The sequence below is a fragment of the Populus trichocarpa genome, chromosome 8 (assembly GCF_000002775.5).
Source record: "Populus trichocarpa isolate Nisqually-1 chromosome 8, P.trichocarpa_v4.1, whole genome shotgun sequence".
Classification (NCBI taxonomy): domain Eukaryota; kingdom Viridiplantae; phylum Streptophyta; class Magnoliopsida; order Malpighiales; family Salicaceae; genus Populus; species Populus trichocarpa.
The window spans coordinates 17,017,422-17,036,972 of NC_037292.2; the positions used below are offsets into that span (position 1 = coordinate 17,017,422).

The 19,551-nt window shown below is 33.7% G+C and overlaps 1 protein-coding gene, 1 non-coding gene and 1 pseudogene across 2 annotated transcripts; 2 read left to right on the top strand and 1 right to left on the bottom strand.

Moving 5' to 3' along the window:
- Positions 1-12,954: 12,954 nt before the first annotated feature.
- Positions 12,955-13,058, bottom strand: LOC112328531 (small nucleolar RNA R71). Its single transcript, XR_002983546.1, has one exon. It is a non-coding gene; the product is annotated as a small nucleolar RNA R71 (small nucleolar RNA).
- A 792-nt stretch (positions 13,059-13,850) lies between these two features.
- Positions 13,851-15,038, top strand: LOC112328498 (uncharacterized). Its single transcript, XM_052455431.1, has one exon. It carries the CDS (start codon positions 13,908-13,910, stop codon positions 15,036-15,038), a length of 1,131 nt encoding a protein of 376 aa, XP_052311391.1. The 5' UTR covers positions 13,851-13,907.
- An 18-nt stretch (positions 15,039-15,056) lies between these two features.
- Positions 15,057-17,772, top strand: LOC112328490 (uncharacterized; annotated as a pseudogene).
- Positions 17,773-19,551: the final 1,779 nt, after the last annotated feature.

Below are 19,551 nucleotides of genomic sequence, written 5' to 3' on the forward strand. Positions count from 1 at the left end.
TTATTGTGCACACACTCACATTTCACTATGAATTTTTACAGTTAAATTATCATTTTATCCTTAACAACTTAAGCCTTATAGCATGCTTTTAAGGGTAATATGGTACTATCCACGAGAAATATTTGTGATTACAAGATTGAATTGGGGGTGGAGAAATCTTTCAACCTTTTATTTGCACAATGTAATGTCAAAAAAACCCTCAAAAGTTGAATTTTCTTAACTGCTAGTGTAGAGGTGTATTTGGTTTTTTCTCTTTCTTGGAACAATGTAATTACTAAAATACCATTTGAATTAAATAATCTATAGCTTACACTGAGGAGGGTTTTGGTCTTTTTGTTATGGTTTTTTCGTTAATATTGTGTGAGGTCATAGGCACTTAGGTATTTGCATAAATTAAATTAAAAGAGAGAGAGAGAGAGAGAGAAGCTGCTAGTGTGTGCATTGCACTCACCAATGTGTGGGATGTGTCCGCGCTTTTTGAGCGGCGCATGCAGTGCCTTCCAGTGGCAGAACACCCATTTTAGGGTGGTGCTCAATGCGTCTTGTCGCCCGTTTCATTATGGTGAGGCACGTGCAGCCGCCTCGTAAACTGTGGAGCGACCACAAATTTTTTTCTTTTCCCTCTCTTTTCTCTCTCTTCGACCTTGAAAAAACTAGAAGAGTGTTATGTTTTAGTTTTATCACATTCAGTCTTCATTATTTTAATTGTATCAAATTTGATTCATTTGTTTTTCAATTTCATCCTTTGACATTTGATTTTTATATCAAATTTATCCTTTTATTTTATGATATTTCAGGTTTGACCCTCAATATTTTGATTTTTAATTTTGATTCTTAGTCTTTTTATCAAATTTTAATTTGTTTTCAATTTTATCCTTGGATCTACGATCTTCTTTTTAATTTTTTTCACTTTTGGTCCTCTTTCTCTTGATTTTGATTTTTATTTTGGATTCTTTTGTGAATTTGATTTTTCTTTTCAATTTGGCCCTTCAATTCAAAATTTGATGATATTTTAGGTTTGACCCTCAATGTTTTGAATTCTAATTTTGATTCTTAACCTTTTTATCAAATTTTAATTTATTTTCAATTTCATCCCTAGATCCATAAGCGTTATTTTTTTTTAGTTTGGTTATCATTCTCTTGATTTTTATTTTTTGTTTTGGATTCATTTGTTTATTTGATTTTGTTTTTTAATTTTGCCCTTCAATTCAAAATTTTAGGTTGTCCTCTCATTGGTTTTCTTCAAATGAGTTCTTTATTCTCTTTATTACTATTTTTTTATCCTTGAATTTTTTATTATTTAATCATGCAACATTTGATTTATTAGGATTTGGGCTCCTTTTTTCTTATTGTTTTATGCCCAACCTAGGAGTCAATCCGAGATAATTATCGAGTCACGGGTTGAGTGGGTTGACTCGAGCTAACCAAAGTTAACCAAATCTTTTTATTTTTAAAAAATAAAAATGATATCATTTTGGAAAAAAAGAAGAATTAAGGAAATGAGTCAAGGAGTTTTGACCCTATTTTTACTGGATTTGCCCTGATTTAACTCGAGTTTTCAGATCTTTTTTTATTGATTTTTTCCCGATTTTATCCTTCTACATTTTGATTTTTGAGGATTGACAATCGTTATTCTTTTTCAATTTTATTTCTGTAATATCGAGTCATGGATTTTTTTTTATTCTTTAAAATAAACTGATAGCATTTTAGCATTATTTTTTTTATCTAGTTTGTTAACTAAATAGGGGCATTCCCATCCATGTCCGTTTGTTTATCAAGGGAAAAATTAATATCCTCCATACTTGCTCGTATTGGGTTGGGTTTTGTAATATACCTATTGAAACGAGTAATTTTGTCATCCTTAATCTTGTAAGAAGTGAAATCACATTACTCCTGTGAGTAATTACATGCATCGATTTTTCTCTTTATAATATTTAATGGTTTTAACTGCTTCATTGTAATTAAGTTAAAACTTGCAATTTATTTAATATTTATTCAATAATATGTAAGATTATTGCCCTCTTCTTTGAATCCATATATTTGTACATATTAGATAAAGATGGTAAAAAAAAAAAAAGCATTATCCCCACACTTTTTATACCTTGCAATGACAAAATTTCCATATATAGGTAATTAAGACGAAATATTTATCAAAGTGGAAATATATTTCCTTTTAACTTTCCAAACCCAAAAAGAAAAACTTGATTTGAACGGTCCACACATTTCTAAGAATATGTGGAGATGAGAATTGAAATAGAAAGACTTTGGATTAACACACTGCTTGTTGTTATATATGTTTATAATAAAACTTAAAATTAATTTTGTACTCTTCAATAATCTAGCAATTAAAGACAAAATTCAAAAATTATGAAAAATAAAAAGAATGAAGGCTCAAATTTATACAAAAACTATCATGAACATAACCCTCACAAAGATCAAAGCAAAGTTAAAATCTAGATGTTAGACAACAATCTTCGGAATATCCATCAACTTGGATTGGAAAAATAGGCATAAGAAAGTTGCGTTATGAAAATATTTCAAAATCAAACATGATTAGTAGAAAATATAAATGCTAAAAATTCTCTTATCACTGAAGTGATAAACAATTAATTTGAAAGAATGCAAGCTATTTAATATATTCTAATTTTAAAATAAAACTTAGTGAAAAGATTTAAGAGGTAAGTTTTTCATTGTAGGATATAAAATATTTAAAATGGTGCACCATTAGACAAAAAGAGTGTGCCAATAAATGTAAATAAACTAGAACTGTGAAAAATAATAAACAAAATGATTTCTTTAAACCAAATCAAAGTATAACAAGTTTTTTATTGGTAATGCAAACATGTATCCTTAGTAGGGGCAATAAATGGGTTGAATAGTAGGCTTCCACATTTATCAAAAATTAAAAATAAATAAATAAACATAAGAACACACACATGCCAACTTAATTAGAAAATCTTCTTTTGTTATTTTACTTTCTTCCCATAAACATTCTTTTACATATTTAAAATTTACAATGTGCTACTATTTTATTTAAGTAGCTCACTCCGATAACTTGAATGACAATGAAACAAATAGCAAAATAAGCACAAGCTTTATTTTTAAGTTTTTTTTTTAAGTTATTACTAACCCAGTTATTAATTACATTTAAATATAATTTTTTATATTAATATTTATTTGTACTTTTTTTGTAACATATATTTGGATTTATTATTAGAATTTGAATATATATATGATACTTAGTTCTGGCATCAATTAATTTATGTTTGCAAAGTTATGGTCATTCGTCATTCCGTCATTCCATAAAATGTGAGAAAAACACCAAGATTTAAGTTGGTATATAGAAAAGCATATATATATATATATATATATAACCTAAGTTTGTTGTCTATCATATCAAGAATATGCATTAACAAAATTGTTGTTGTAGAACTTATTGTATTCTACTTCTATGATTGTAGTTGTGTTCTTGATTTTGTCCTTTTTTTTTATTTTGATATTACTTTCAAGAAATGTTAATTACAATAGTTAATTATATGATTGTTTTTGCTATTTTTTTTAAGTTTAGTATATTATGATAGAAAGCAAAATTGTGTTATTCTATTAACAAACAAAAATTATAAATAAGTTAAAACTAATGTAGATGATAAACACAACGCTACATCGAAGCATTACAATTTTTAATGATACAATTCATGTAAGGATTGAACGATTAAATTCAGATTTTAGCGTAATGTTACCTATTATCTAGTTTTACGTTATCGAGCATAACTCTCAATTTGACCGTTTGATCAAGCTAAAATACTTCCAAGTATTTTTAGATGTATTGTTCTATATGGGATTCAACTTTCAAGTCAATCGGAGGTCATTAAAGTCTTGTAATATAAGTCAGAAAATACAATATGAATTTTGTTATTTGTTGCTTTTTGACTCGTGAACTTTCTACTTGGAAATTATTTTTTTTCTAATAATATAGATATTCAGTAACATATTTTTCAAATGTGGTAAGGATTCTTTTAGTGTTTCAAAATTATTTTCTTAGAATGATTACTTATTTATCATAGCTACATAGTTTTGGGCTGATTCTTTCTTAGCATATAATTTTATGCTAACAAATATAATTTTAAATCTGATCATTTGATCGATTTGAAATTTTACCTGAAGTTCTCGAAGGTCTTATTTTATATTAGGTTACAATTTCATATCAATCGGACATTGAGAAGAGCTTGTGATAAAGTCTACAAGCTATTGTACATGAATTGCAAATTAGTTTCCTAGTTGATATATGATTCTTTTACCTATTTTATTTAGAACCCTTTTATTATTATTTCATATTTGTTTAGGATATTTTTACCTAGTATAAATAGGATTATTTAGCTTGTACTTAGGTTTCAGCTTTCAACCATTATATTTTGAATAAATTTGTGTTTTACATGATGTAACGCTTTTTTTTTCTAGGACAAAGAACAAATATAACTTATCAAAGTATAACTGACCTTATGACATATTTCTTAAACTTTTCGTTCATGAATCGGTTTTCATTGGGTGGAGGTTCATTCCAATAGTATTTGTACTTTGATTTAGGTAATCTCTATATCACACTTCTATCAAACTTGATTCTTTAGCTTTTCGGGATTTGTCTTTCTTGCGTGTAGATTTTATGATCATGTGATCATAGGGTTCACATCATACAATACACATCTATTATATTTAAATAGCATCACTTAAATTATTTGAATGACAATAAAATAAATGAAATTTTTTTTTATTACAAACGTTATAGTTAAGTTTGAGAAAATATTTATCACAAACCCAGTTATTAATTACATCTAAATATGAGTTCTAATATTATTATTTTATCTATAATATTTCATTGTAAGAATTTTTTTTTGTAATATATATTTGGACTGATTTATGGAATTTGAATACATGATACTAGCATTAGCTTCAATTAATTTATGGTTGCAATGTCATTCCATAAATTGTAAGAAAAATTTCAAGATTTAAGTTTCATATATTCCACATCGAAGTGTTACAACTTTTAATATTAACATAAAATAATTATTTCCATACTTGATTATCGTCGGTCTTGGTAACGCAAACTCGTAACCTAAATGGGGGCAATACATGGGTAGAATAATCTAGCAGTTACATAATAGTTATAAAGAAAAAAAACACATGGACAGACACAAACATATTTGCTAACTTAAACAACCCACCTTTATTTTTTAATATATAGTTTTTTTTTTCCTTATATAATACTTATTAACATTAGCAAACCATGCAATTGTTTTAGGCATCGATCAAAACTTTTGTGCTCGATTAAAGATAAGATTATTGGTATAACAAATAATATATTGAATTAGTTCACATGAACTGAAATAGAATTATAATTTTATGAAAGTGATGTTTAGTGCTTTTTTTATTTTAAATTCTAATGAAATTGGACTTTTAGTTTCCAAATTATTAGAAACTTTGTAAAAATGTGGGTATTTTAAGCTTCATGCACAACACTTATATATGATTAAAAATAGTTTTATTAGTATAAAAAATAATATATTAAAATTCATTATTTTGCACTGAAATATAATTGTAATTTATGAATGTGAAGCTCAATGCTTTTTTGCTTTTTTTATTTTTAAATTGTAATGAAATTGGACTTTAGTTTCAAAAGTTTTAGAAATTTTATAAAAATGTAGGTATTTTTTAATAAGAACAAGTATTTATCAAAATGAAAAAAACTTTTCTATTAATTTCTCAACTCGAAACCTAGATTTTATAGATTCACACTTTAATATATTTAAATATCATCACATATGGAATGAGAAAATTAAATCTTCATTCATGGTCAAGTTTGATAAATGTAACTATACTTGCAAGCAAAAAATGGAGTGTGAGATTTTTAGTACTCTATATTAGAAGCAAGAATTCTAATAGTCATTAATTAAATATTCAAATCTCACATATTTAAAATCGACATTGTAGAATTATTATATTTAAATAGCACCACTCGGATTATTTGAATGACAATGAAACAAATGAAAAAAATAATCATAAACTTTATATTTAAGTTTGACAAAAAAAAATTATCATATACTCATTTTGTAATTACATTTAAATATGAGTTGTTATATTACTATTTTATCTATAATATTTCTTTGTACGTATTTGGATCTATTTATGGAATTTGATTACATGATGCTAGCATTGGCATCAATTAATTTATTGTTGCAATGTTATGGTCAATTATCATTCCATAAACCATGAGAAAAATGACAAGATTGAAGTTGGTGCGTCGAAAGGCATATATATATTTTTATTATTTTTATTATTATTATTATTTTGATAACCCGGGGTGTCCGGGTCAGCTTGCACGCACCACGACTATTCCTCGGGTCTATTGAACATCCTGCAAGCCCAGTAGACAGGTAAGGCACCGCGGGGGTGACATGCGTGCACATGGAGGGTCGAACTCGGGACGGGTGCAAGGCAAGCCTCACCTGTTGACCACTGAGCTAGACCCTCAAGTGCGTCGAAAGGCATATATATAACTTTAGTTTGTTGTTTATCTTTCCAAGAATATATATTTAAATATTGTTGTTTAGCTCTTATTGTATTTTACTTTTATAATTGTAGATGTTGTCATCATTTTATCTTTTTTTATACTACTTTCGAATTTATCACTTCAAATGAAGAAGAGTTAACTACAATAGTTAATTAAATGATTGCATTTGCTATCTCTTTGAAGTTTAGTATATTATAGTATGGAGCACAATTGTGGGTGAGAAGGGCATTGCTTTCGTTATCCCACATCGAAGCGTTATAACTTTTTATATTACCATAAAACAATTACATACACACCTTGTACTTAACGGGTTTGGTAGCACTAGCGTATATCCTAAGTTGAGGCAATAAGCGGGTTGGAGAGTTATAGAGTTGCACAATAATTCTAGAGAAAAAACACATGAACACTTGCTAGACAACCCTTTTTTGTACACATATTTTTTCAGAATTGTTTTATATAATACTTATTATTATTTGCACACCATGCAATTATTTTAGCTATCAAACAAAACTTTTGTGCTTTATTAAAGATATCTTTATTGATATAACAAATAATATATTAAAATAGCTTTCAGCACAACATATATACATGGTTAAAGATAATTTTATTACTATATAAAAAATAAAATATTAAAATTCTCTTTTGAACTGAAATAGAATTGTAATTTTATGAATATGAAACTCAAAGCTTTTTTATTTTTAAATTGTAATCAAATTGGATTTTGGTTTTTGAATTTTTAGAAGTTTTATAAAAATGTAGGTTTTTATTTTTAATAAGAACAAGTATTTATCAAAAGAAAAAATTCTCTTAATTTCTCAGCCTGAAATCTTGATTTCATAGATTCACTTTTTAATACATTTAATTAGCATCACATATGGAAGGGGAAAACTAAAACTTCATTCATAGTCATGTTTGATAAATGTAACCATAGTTCCAAATAAAAAATGGAGTATGAGATTTTTAGTACTCTATTAGAAGCAAGAATTCTAATGGTCATTAAATGTTTAAATACACATATTTAAAACTTGAAGTGTGCAATTATTATATTTAAATAGCATCACTTAGATTATTTGAATGACAATTAACAAATAAAAAAAAAATTATATTCATGTTTGAAGTTTTTTTAACCACAAACCCAGTTATTAATTACATTTAAATATTAGTTCTTATATTATTTTTTTCTATAATACTTATTTGTACGAGGTATTTTTCTTGGTAATATATATTTGGATTGATTTATGGAATTTTAATACATGATACTAGCATTTACATCATTAATTTATGGTTGCAATGTTATGTTCAATCTTCATTCCATAAACTATGAGAAAAATAACAAGATTTAAGTTGGTATATAGAAAAGCATATATGTAACTTTAGTTTGTTGTCCTTCTTTTCAAGACTATATTCTCCTTTTAATATCTGCATATTTCTTTTGCTTGTCTTGAACGACCTTTATCTAATCCTTGATGATTCATACGCTTTCAATAGTAACTTGGATTAATTTCGCGCCATACAGTTTCATATCCCCAACTTCTTTCTAGCACAAGTGAGTTATGCACCTCCTACTATATAGAGCTTCATACGGGGCCATCCCTATTGTCGCTTGATGATTATTGTTGTATATGAATTCTACCAATGCTATGTGTTCCTCCCAGCTTCCTCCAAACTTTAAAACACACGCTCTTAATAAATCTTCTAGGATTTCGATGACCCTTTCATCCAAACTCTAAAGCACACGCTCTTAATAAAGCACATGCTCTTCCAGTGAGGTTAGTCTCACCACATGGTTTTAAGACAAGATTTGGAGAAAGTTTTTGTGGTTTTTCCTCTTCTCCCTCTCAGTTTTTCTCTCCTTCTTCTGCTGTTCCAGTCGGCCCTCTACCCTTTCCCTTTCTTCATGTTTTCAGTTTTCTTTCCACTCTTCAACTCTATTCTCACATAAGTGTTCAGGGGGGGGTGATATGCAAGGGTGGTTTGGATGGGAGTTTCTTCACAAGAGGGGGGTTGTTGCAACTAGGGTTGCTGCCGGCTTTGAGGGAGAGGAAAAATCATCTTTTTTTCCTCTCCATGTATTTATACCTCTTTTTAAATGTGGTGAGTTGTGTTTTGATGCTGAGTGAATTTAATATAGGATACAAAGTATTCTTGAGGGTAGCCCTATGGAAGAATATGTTGAGATTCAGACTGAAAGGGAAGCTAACTCCTATATTCATTGGACCCTTTGAAATCCTACAACGCATCAGACCCGTAGCCTACAAAGTAGACTTGTCCCCGTAGTTGGCCAAAGTTCATAATGTATTCCATGTCTTCTTGTTACGAAAGACCAACGTAGACCCTACATGAGTACTACCCCAGATTTCAGTAGAGATCAAAGAAGACTTAACTTTCAAAGTGAAACCCATAAAGATTCTAGATTGGGGAGAGAAAGAATTGTGGAATAAGAGGATCCCCATCGTTAGGATCTTATGGCGGAGCTCACAAATTGAAGAAAAAACTTGGGAGAGGGAATCTAAAATGAGGAAGAAATATCCTGAACTATTAAAAAAACTAGGTACAAAATATTGAATTTATAAACACAAAAAAAAAAAGTAAAACCAGAAACGACTTCACCGTCATTACTGATTTCTGAATCGGCAGCATGACAACTTTTTGCTGCCAATTTTTGAATCGGCAGTGACATAGTTTTCATTGCCGATTTTCGAATCGAAAGCAACAGTTTTTCGTTGCTGATTTTTGAATGGCTGGGTGGGCTGACGAATCCATGCATTTTGTAAAACCTGAAAAATCTTGTCTTTGGCTGAACAATACTAGGAAGAATTAAAGGGTGAAAAACCGGCCAACTTTGGAAAAAAAGAAATTAAATCCTAGCAAAAACTTGAACAAAAAGCCAACCAACACGAAACAAAATTAAGGGGACCAAACCAATTTACTCTTGAGAGGCCTTGGGAAGGGGGAAAACCGGTTCTGGGATAACTTAATGAGGAACAAGGATAAGGTAGAACATCCCCTAAACACCCCAACACATTTTTAGGGGCTATAAATATAAGGAGAGAGAAAGGGTGACCCTTCCTCTTCCCAAAGACCAGCTGCAACAGCTACATGTGTCTAGCTACATGCTCCTTTTCCTCTACCTCTCCTCCACATAAAACCAGACCTAATCAAACTACATGTCCTCTTCATTGATTGTGTGAGTAAAAGAAGAGCTAAAGAGTGAGGTTAATGGCTGAAATCAGGGAAATAAAGGGGGTGTAACTGGCCTGCTGGACAACAAGTGAGAGAGGGAAGGAACTGGACTAAAAGAGAAGAACAAACCGCCAAACTCCTTTTTAAAGCTGTTGAGAACCGTGAGGTATGAACCAAAACTCTTCTCTACCATTGTGATTTTAAAACCAAAAAATAAGATGAAAACCCCAACTAAATTACCTAGGATTTTTCAGCAGTTGCTAAAGAAGATTAGACTAGGATGAAGGATGAAAATAGGGCTGGATAAGGGATCTATATCCAGAATATACAACAAGGGAGATGGAAAATTTTGAATGTACAAACCTAGTTTAATGGCTGGCCATAATAATGGTTGGACAGACTAGGAACTTAGGTGGCCAAATGCTTGAAGGATGACCTTGTCAAAAACAAAATCATACATGTATTTGTGATGTAATTTCTGCATATATCTTTGACAAAATTCTATGGAAATGTGTTAATATGTGATTGAAATGCAATTGTGTTGTTGGTAAACCTTGAAAGGGCATGTTGCAACAGAAACAAGACTCTTTCTAGTAATGTTTTGGTTCATTGATGTGTTGTATGGATGTGTGTGATTGTGAATCGAGAAAGCAACTATGTAATTGTAAATTGTATGAGTACATATCCATAATGCAATTGAGAATGCATGAATTTATATAGTAGTTATGCTAGATACCGATGTTGGAATGAATGAATTGAAAAAACCTTATTAAATGAACTTGTGTTGATGTTGCATTGTTTGATGATGAATGATGAATGATGAATGGAGTGTGATTTGGTGAGTCCTATGTCCACCCCAGGTGAGAATCATGGGTAGAGGGAAGCCTAGCTTAAGCCTTACGCTTGGCCAAAAGGAAGTAATGAAACAAGAAATGATTCCATCGCCGCTGCTGATTTCTGAATCGACAACGACAGGAGTTGCGTTGATTATTTCTGAGTTGGGAGCGACAGGAGTTGCGTTGATGATTTCTGAGTCGGCAATGACTCAGTTTTCATTAACAATTTCTGCATTCGCCGAAAACCATATGCGTTGTTGAATTGTGTTGTCCGTAGCTGATAAGAGAATTTTTAGCATGTATATTTTTCACTATTCATGCTTGATTTTTAAATATTTTGGATATGTTGCACAAGAAAATTAGAATGTTGAATCTCTTTTTGCACTATTGACCTCGTGGGAAATTAATGTGTTTTCAGATATTAGGTTACTGAACAGGCAGAGCCCGGCAGTGAAACTGAACAGTGATTCATTATGTGCTGCAAAAGAAGCTATACAACTTAGTTTCAGATGTTTGTCACCATTTTCAAATAGCTGAGATGAAGGTCTACAAAACATATGAAGGGCATATAACTCAGTTTTGTTGTTTCGAAGCCCAAAAAGCGAGTTGAAAAACAAGGATTGAACCAGCCCGAAATTCCTGCACTGCACAGACTGTTTCGGTTTATGCCCCTTATCTCAACGCTCAGAGGTCCAAAAATTGCAAGATCAGTGTCGTTGGAAAGAAAATTTGATTCTCTACAATTTCTCTAGAAATAGAGATCTTTGAATTCGCACTTTTCCTACCTCACATCTGGCCCGCAATGTCTGGGTAACAAGGAATTCGATGCAGAAAAGGAAACTTTTCTCATTACTGCAGGGGTAGAACAACCACAATATAAAAGAAGAAAAACAGAGTGGAGACGAGAAGAAACCCTATAACATAGCAAAGAAAAATAGAGGAGGTGGCACCAAACAGGAACAAAAAGAACAGAGGCAAAAATATTGAAGACCGGGAGGACACCTATCTCTTCCACTGAAATTCTCTGCTTTTGAGTGATGTTCATCGTATCAAGTTTGTTTCTCTTTAATTTAACTATGGAGTAGACTTTTATTCTGGGATTTTTGATGTAACCTTACTATGAATATGTGAACAATTTCTTCGATTGAATTATTACATTAAGATGTTGAGTACTTCATTCTATGTGTAATGCTTGCGTGTGTTTGGCCAACATCTGCATGATTTAGAATTCAATTTGAAACTGAGAAGTGATAATTGTTTTAGCTATTGTTTGAAATACCTTAAGAAATCTATAGGATATAAATATCCTAGGAACTTTTGTAATCGTTACAGGTTTTACAGTATTTAATTAATTTCGACAAGTTCAGAACTTTCGTAGAATATATGAAATTTGGTTGTCGAAATAATTTATTGATGCTCGAGAGAGATTAATATTTACATTAGGAAAACCTGATTATCAACATTAGGAGTAATTAATTTAATCAAGAAAGTTCACATAGGCATAGTTACGGTAAGTCAGAAATCCTAGAACCAGTACAATTGAATTCATTAATATTTAATCATTTGGTTGTTTGTTTTTTTTTAATCATTAATTTTTGTTTCATAAACTATCTCATTCGATTCCTCAAATAGATCATAATTTAAAAGACTTTGGTAATTAGTAGTAATTTTTACAAATCCTCGTGGGACGATACTCTACTCATCACTTTATTACTTGTTACGATTCGTGCACTTGCGAAATTAACCAACAAGTTTTTGGCGCCGTTGCCGGGGATTTTAGATAAAATTACTAATAATATCAATATAAATTAAATTTGATCTAATTTGATTGCCTTCTGTCTTCAGCTCTTTAGGTGTGTTGTCTAGTGCATGAGAAGCAACAAAAACCAGCAGCTGCTACCTTATAATCCTTAGATTGAGAAAAATGCAAGGGGATTAAGAAATAAAACGCGAGAAACTCAAAACAGTTCAGGCATCATGGCAGACAATGAAAATCCTAAGCAAGACACACGGGCATTGAGAGATTTTGCTCCCCCACAGGTGACAGGAATCCGTTCTGTTATCAGGATTGAGGCCACTAATTTTGAGATCAAACCAACAATACTGCAGATGATTCAGACCTCAATTCAGTTTCATGGGTTGCCAAGTGATGATCCTAACGCCCATATTGCAAGTTTCTTGGAAATTTGCGACACATTTAAGCATAATTGCGTTACTGATGATGCCATTCGTCTCAGACTGTTTCCATTTTCTCTGTGAGATAGAGCGAAGAACTGGTTAAACTCCATGCCTGCAGATTCAGTTATCAGCTGGGAAGATTTAGCTTAGAAATTCCTTGCTAAATTTTTTCCACCAGCCAAGACAGCAAAAATGCGCATTGAGATAGCTAACTTTGCCCAACTTGAGAGTGAACCATTGTATGAGGCATGAGAGAGATACAAGGATTTGCTTAGGCGATGCCCCCACCATGGACTACCGAAGTGGATGCAGGTGCAGAATTTTTACAATGGATTGAATGCCTCCACAAGAACACTAATTGATGCAGCTTCAGGAGGAGCTTTTATGAGTAAGTCACATGATGATGCTTACAACTTATTGGAAGAAATGGCTATGAACAATTACCAATGGCCAAATGAAAGAAGCATACAGAAGAAGACTGTTGGGGTGCACGAAATTGATGCAATCACGGCATTAACAGCTCAAGTCCATTCACTAACTCAGCAACTGAAAACCACTCAACTGTCAGCAAATGCCATCCATACAACGTGTGATTTTTTCCATGGAAATCACACAAGTGAAGAGTGTCAGGTTGGGAACCCATTCTCTCAAGCAGAGCATGCTCATTTTGTGTCAAACTACAGCCGGCAGAACAACCCCTACAGTGCAACATATAATCCCGGTTGGAGAAATCATCCTAATTTCTCGTGGAACAATCAAACTGTCATGAAGAATCCAGCCATGCCATCTTCAAGTGAGCACATGAAAGAGAAATCAAAACTTGAAGAAGCTATGACACAATTAGCAAACAACACCAGCAGATTCATGACTGAAACAAATACTAATCTGCAGAACCAAGCAGCTTCTATTCGAAATTTAGAGGTTCAAGTTGGTCAGTTAGCCAACATGCTTACGGGTAGACAATAAGGAAATCTACCAAGCACAACTGAAATTAATCCTAAGGAGCAATGCAAGGCCATAACTTTAAGAAGTGGAGCAGACCGCTGGAAACAAGAGTGCAGGAAGAGAAGAGGAGGAGCAAGTGGCCAAACCACTTCAGAATATGAAAAAAATCTGATCCTCTACCAGAACCAACGCAAGAAATAATGCAGAGAATTCCATTTCCACAACGTCTCAAGAAGAATAAACTTGATAAGCAATTTTCTAAATTTCTTGATGTGTTTAAAAAATTGCAGATTAACATTCCTTTTGCAGATGCTCTTGAACAAATGCCAAGCTATGTGAAATTTTTTAAGGACATCCTCTCAAACAAAAGAAAGCTAGAGGAATATGAGACTGTTGCTCTTACTGAGGAATGCAGTGCCATTTTGCAGAAGAAACTGCCTCCTAAACTTAAGGATCCAGGGAGTTTTACTATACCATGTTCCATTGGAAATTCTATATTTGAAAAAGCTTTATGTGATTTAGGTGCAAGTATTAATCTCATGCCTTTATCTATCTTTAAGAAGCTTGGTTTAGGTGAAGCAAAGCCAACTACAGTAACACTGCAGCTAGCTGACAGGTCATTGAAGCATCCAAGGGGAATAATTGAAGACGTACTGGTGAAAGTGGGCAAGTTCATCTTTCCAGCAGACTTCATCATTCTGGATATGAAGGAGGATAATGAGATTCCTATCTTGCTTGGCCGGCCATTCTTGGCCACTGGAGGTGCGTTAATTGATGTGAAGAAAGGGGAGCTGCGGTTAAGGGTGAATGAAAAGGAGGTGATTTTCAATGTGTTCAAAGCCATCAAACAACCAGATATGGGGGAGAGCTGTTTCAGCATTCAAGTGGTGGAATCCTTAATTAATGACAAAGTCAAGCTTCCAACTGACCCGTTAGAAGCATGTCTTTTAAATAAGGTATGGGAGGAGGATGCTGAGATAGCAGAATATACATGTTGGATGGACTCTTTTGAACCTAACCGCAGAAGATACTTTGAAGATTTGGGACAACCAGCACCAAAAATAAAATCAACCAGTGAACAAGCACCGGTTCTGGAATTGCAACCTCTGCCAGAACACCTTCGGTATGCATATCTTGGAGAAGCTTCCACCTATCCTGTGATAGTCTCTGCAAAGCTATCCAAAACAGAGGAAGAAAAATTATTGAGGGTGTTGAGAAAACATAAGGCAGCTCTCGGGTGGGTATTGGCAGATATCAAAGGCATCAGTCCCTCTATTTGTATGCATAAAATTCTGTTAGAGGATGAAGTCAAGCCAATAGTAGAACATTAGAGAAGGCTTAACCCGACCATGAAAGAGGTAGTCCGAAAAGAAGTTCTGAAATGGTTAGATGCTGATGTTATTTATCCAATCTCTGACAGCTCATGGGTGAGCCCAGTCCAAGTTGTGCCAAAAAAAGGAGGAATGACAGTGGTAAGGGATGCAGATAACAAATTGATACCTACTAGACCAGTAACTGGATGGAGAATTTGCATGGATTATCGAAAGCTCAACAAGGCAACACGTAAAGATCACTTCCCCCTACCATTCATTGATCAGATGCTGGACAGGTTAGCTGGGCATGAATACTACTGTTTCTTAGATGGTTATTCGGGATACAACCAAATAGCCATTGCACCTGAGGACCAAGAGAAGACCACTTTCACCTGCCCTTATGGTACTTTTGCTTTCAGAAGAATGCCTTTTGGGTTGTGTAATGCACCAACTACCTTTCAGAGGTGCATGATGGCTATCTTTTCAGATATGGTGGAGCAGATCATTGAGGTCTTCATGGATGACTTTTCTGTATTTGGAACTTCTTTCGATGATTGCCTTGCAAAGTTGGTGTTGGTTTTGGAGCATTGTGAAAAGACAAACTTGATTTTGAATTGGGAGAAATGTCACTTCATGGTAAAGGAAGGTATAGTATTGGGGCACCGAATTTCAGAAAAAGGAATAGAGGTAGACAGAGCTAAAATTGAGGCAATAGACAAGCTTCTGCCGCCAACTACAGTCAAAGGGGTTAGGAGTTTCCTTGGTCATGCGGGATTTTATAGGAGGTTCATCAAAGACTTCTCTAAAATATCCAAACCACTATGCAATTTGCTGCTAAAAGACACGAAGTTCCAGTTTGATGAGGAATGCAAGACAACCTTTATGCTATTGAAAGAAAGGTTAGTGACAGCTCCTATTGTAATTGCACCGGATTAGGATAAATCATTTGAGCTGATGTGTGATGCAAGTGATTATGCAATTGGAGCAGTACTGGGGCAGCGGAAAAATAATGTGTTTCACACCATATATTATGCCAGCAGAACACTCAACGATGCCCAGCTAAATTATGCCACAACCGAGAAAGAGTTGTTTGCTGTGGTCTATGCATTTGATAAGTTTCGGCCTTACCTGATGGGAAACAAAGTGCTGGTGTATACTGATCATGCTGCAATTAGACACCTAGTGTCTAAGAAAGATGCCAAGCCTAGACTCATCCGTTGGATCCTGTTACTGCAAGAATTTGATGTAGAAATTAAAGATAAAAAGGGGACTGAGAACGTGGTGGCAGATCATCTTTCAAGGCTAGAATTGACACAGCAACTGGAGCCTAAATTCACGGTTATAAATGAATGTTTTCCTGATGAAAGACTCCTAGCAATTTCCACTAACAAATTCTTTCCTTGGTATGCAGATTATGTCAACTTTCTTGCAGGTAAAATCATACCGCCAAATTTTTCTTACCAGCAAAAGAAGAAATTTTTTTCTGAAGTCAAACACTACTTCTGGGAGGAGCCGATACTCTATCGGCATTGTGCAGATCAAGTCATCAGGAGGTGCGTTCCAGAAGAGGAAATGACAAACATATTGAAGCATTGCCACACACTTGAATATGGGGGGCATTTTGGAACACAATGTACTGCAACCAAAGTTCTGCAGTCAGGTTTTTATTGGCCCACTATGTTTAAAGATGCTCATGCTTTTGTTACTGCTTGTGATAGATGTCAGCATACTGGGAATATATCTCGACGAAATGAAATGCCACTGCAGAATATCCTAGAAGTTGAATTATTTGATGTTTGGGGCATCGATTTCATGGGACCTTTTCCTTCATCATATAACAACAAATACATTCTCTTAGCAGTGGATTATGTATCAAAGTGGATCGAGGCAATTGCAACGCCTACAAATGATGGCAAGGTGGTACTTAATTTTCTACAAAAGAACATCTTTACCAGATTTGGTACTCCTCGAGCCATCATCGGTGATGAAGGAACTCATTTTTGCAACAAGCAGTTTGAAGCACTGCTATCTAAGTATGGAGTCAGACACAAACGAGCATTGGCTTATCATCCTCAGACAAATGGCCAAACAGAGGTATCAAATAGAGAGGTGAAGCAAATCTTAGAGAAAACAGTAAGTAATTCTCGGAAAGATTGGGCACGAAAGCTAGATGATGCATTGTGGGCATATCGGACAGCATTCAAAACACCATTGGGAATGTCTCCGTATCGATTAGTTTTTGGAAAAGCATGCCATCTTCCTGTTGAATTAGAGCATAAGGCATACTGGGCAATGAAACAACTGAACATGGATCTGCAGGTTGCAGGTGAGAAAAGAATCCTGCAACTTAATGAGATGGATGAATTTCGCAATGAGTCCTATGAGAATGCCAAGATATACAAGGAAAGAACCAAGGCATGGCATGACAAACACATTGTACGCAAGGAGTTTGTCCCTGGTCAGCAGGTATTACTTTTTAATTCACGGCTCCACTTGTTTCCTGGTAAGCTTAAATCACGATGGTCAGGACCATTTACGGTTGTGAAGGTATTTCCTTATGGAGCAGTAGAGGTCACTCATGATGAAAAGGGAACATTCACAGTGAATGGGCAGCGTCTGAAGCATTATAGGAATGAAGAGTCTATTGGAAAAAGGGATGATATCCCTCTCACTTCATCTTAGCTAAATGGAAAAGTCAAGCTAATGACTATAACTAAGCGCTGATTGGGAGGCAACCCAAAAAAAAAAAAAACCCTTATTTGTTTCATTGAGTTATGCAGGGATTGATCATACAAGCAAATAACCAGGAGCAACAACAAACTCACGCCCACATAGTCAAAAGGAAGTATTCGTAAGCCTTTCTATTCTTTGTTTTTCCATTGAGGACAATGTGATATTTAAGTTTGGGGGAGACATTGCATGCTTTGACTATGAAAGACACTGCACACTAGAACCATGAAAACAGAGGGTGAAAAGTGATATGCATTTAAAACCAACTTTGACATTTTTAGGTGCTTCATGATGTATCCATGATATTCCTTGGCTTAGAGCGGATAATATCTTATAAAGTTGGATTAAGCATGACTATTTTCTGTTGAATTATTGAAGTACACTTTTCCAGCATAGTCATGTGAATTGTGTAGTTATGCATAAGAGATAAGTGTGCTGTTCTTTCTTGTTATTACCCTCTAAGAAAAATATCAAAACAAGGAGTGATAATGAGTATGAAAGTGAATGAATAAGTATATGATGTGTATCTACTCCAATGTTTTGAGTTGCTTAGTAACTAGGAGTATTCATCACAAATGTTTACTTTTACGTCAAACGGCAGCTTAAAATATGAGTATGCAAAGCATTTTAAGTTTATGACTTGTTAAGTAACCGGGTGCATTCATCACAAATGTTTGTATTCGCATCAAAAGACAAGTGATAAATTTAAAAAAATCACCCTTGTCAAAAGACAAGTAAAAGTGTGTTATTACTCCTAAAGTTGGCTACCTTGTTCCAAAAAAAAAAAAATAATGGCAGAATGACTGTGCACGGTTCAAGGATGCTAAACACATGAAATACATGGATGAGTTGGAAGTTTGTACAACGGTCTGCACAAAGAGTAGGAATGCTTAGTTTTCCATTATCTAATATTGTCTATGAGCTAAGTCAAGAAGTGAATGTTGCATGATGGAGCCTTTTAAATGTCAAAGTTGAACTTATCATGAGCTTTTAGCACTCTGCTTTCATGGTTTCCTTTTTGCTTAAGCAAACATTCAAGTTTGGGGGTATTTGATAAGAGAATTTTTAGCATATATATTTTTCACTATTCATGCTTGATTTTTAAATATTTTGGATATGTTGCACAAGAAAATTAGAATGTTGAATCTCTTTTTGAACTATTGACCTCGTGGGAAATTAATGTGTTTTCAGATATTAGGTTACTGAACAGGCAGAGCCCGGCAGTGAAACTGAACAGTGATTCATTATGTGCTGCAAAAGAAGCTATACAACTTAGTTTCAGATGTTTGTCACCATTTTCAAATAGCTGAGATGAAGGTCTACAAAACATATGAAGGGCATATAACTCAGTTTTGTTGTTTCGAAGCCCAAAAAGCGAGTTGAAAAACAAGGATTGAACCAGCCCGAAATTCCTGCACTGCACAGACTGTTTCGGTTTATGCCCCTTATCTCAACGCTCAGAGGTCCAAAAATTGCAAGATCAGTGTCGTTGGAAAGAAAATTTGATTCTCTACAATTTCTCCAGAAATAGAGATCTTTGAATTCGCACTTTTCCTACCTCAAATCTGGCCTGCAATGTCTGGGTAACAAGGAATTCAATGCAGAAAAGGAAACTTTTCTCATTACTGCAGGGGTAGAACAACCACAATATAAAAGAAGAAAAACAGAGTGGAGACGGGAAGAAACCCTATAACATAGCAAAGAAAAATAGAGGAGGCGGCACGAAACAGGAACAAAAAGAACAGAGGCAAAAATATTGAAGACCGGGAGGACACCTATCTCTTCCACTGAAATTCTCTGC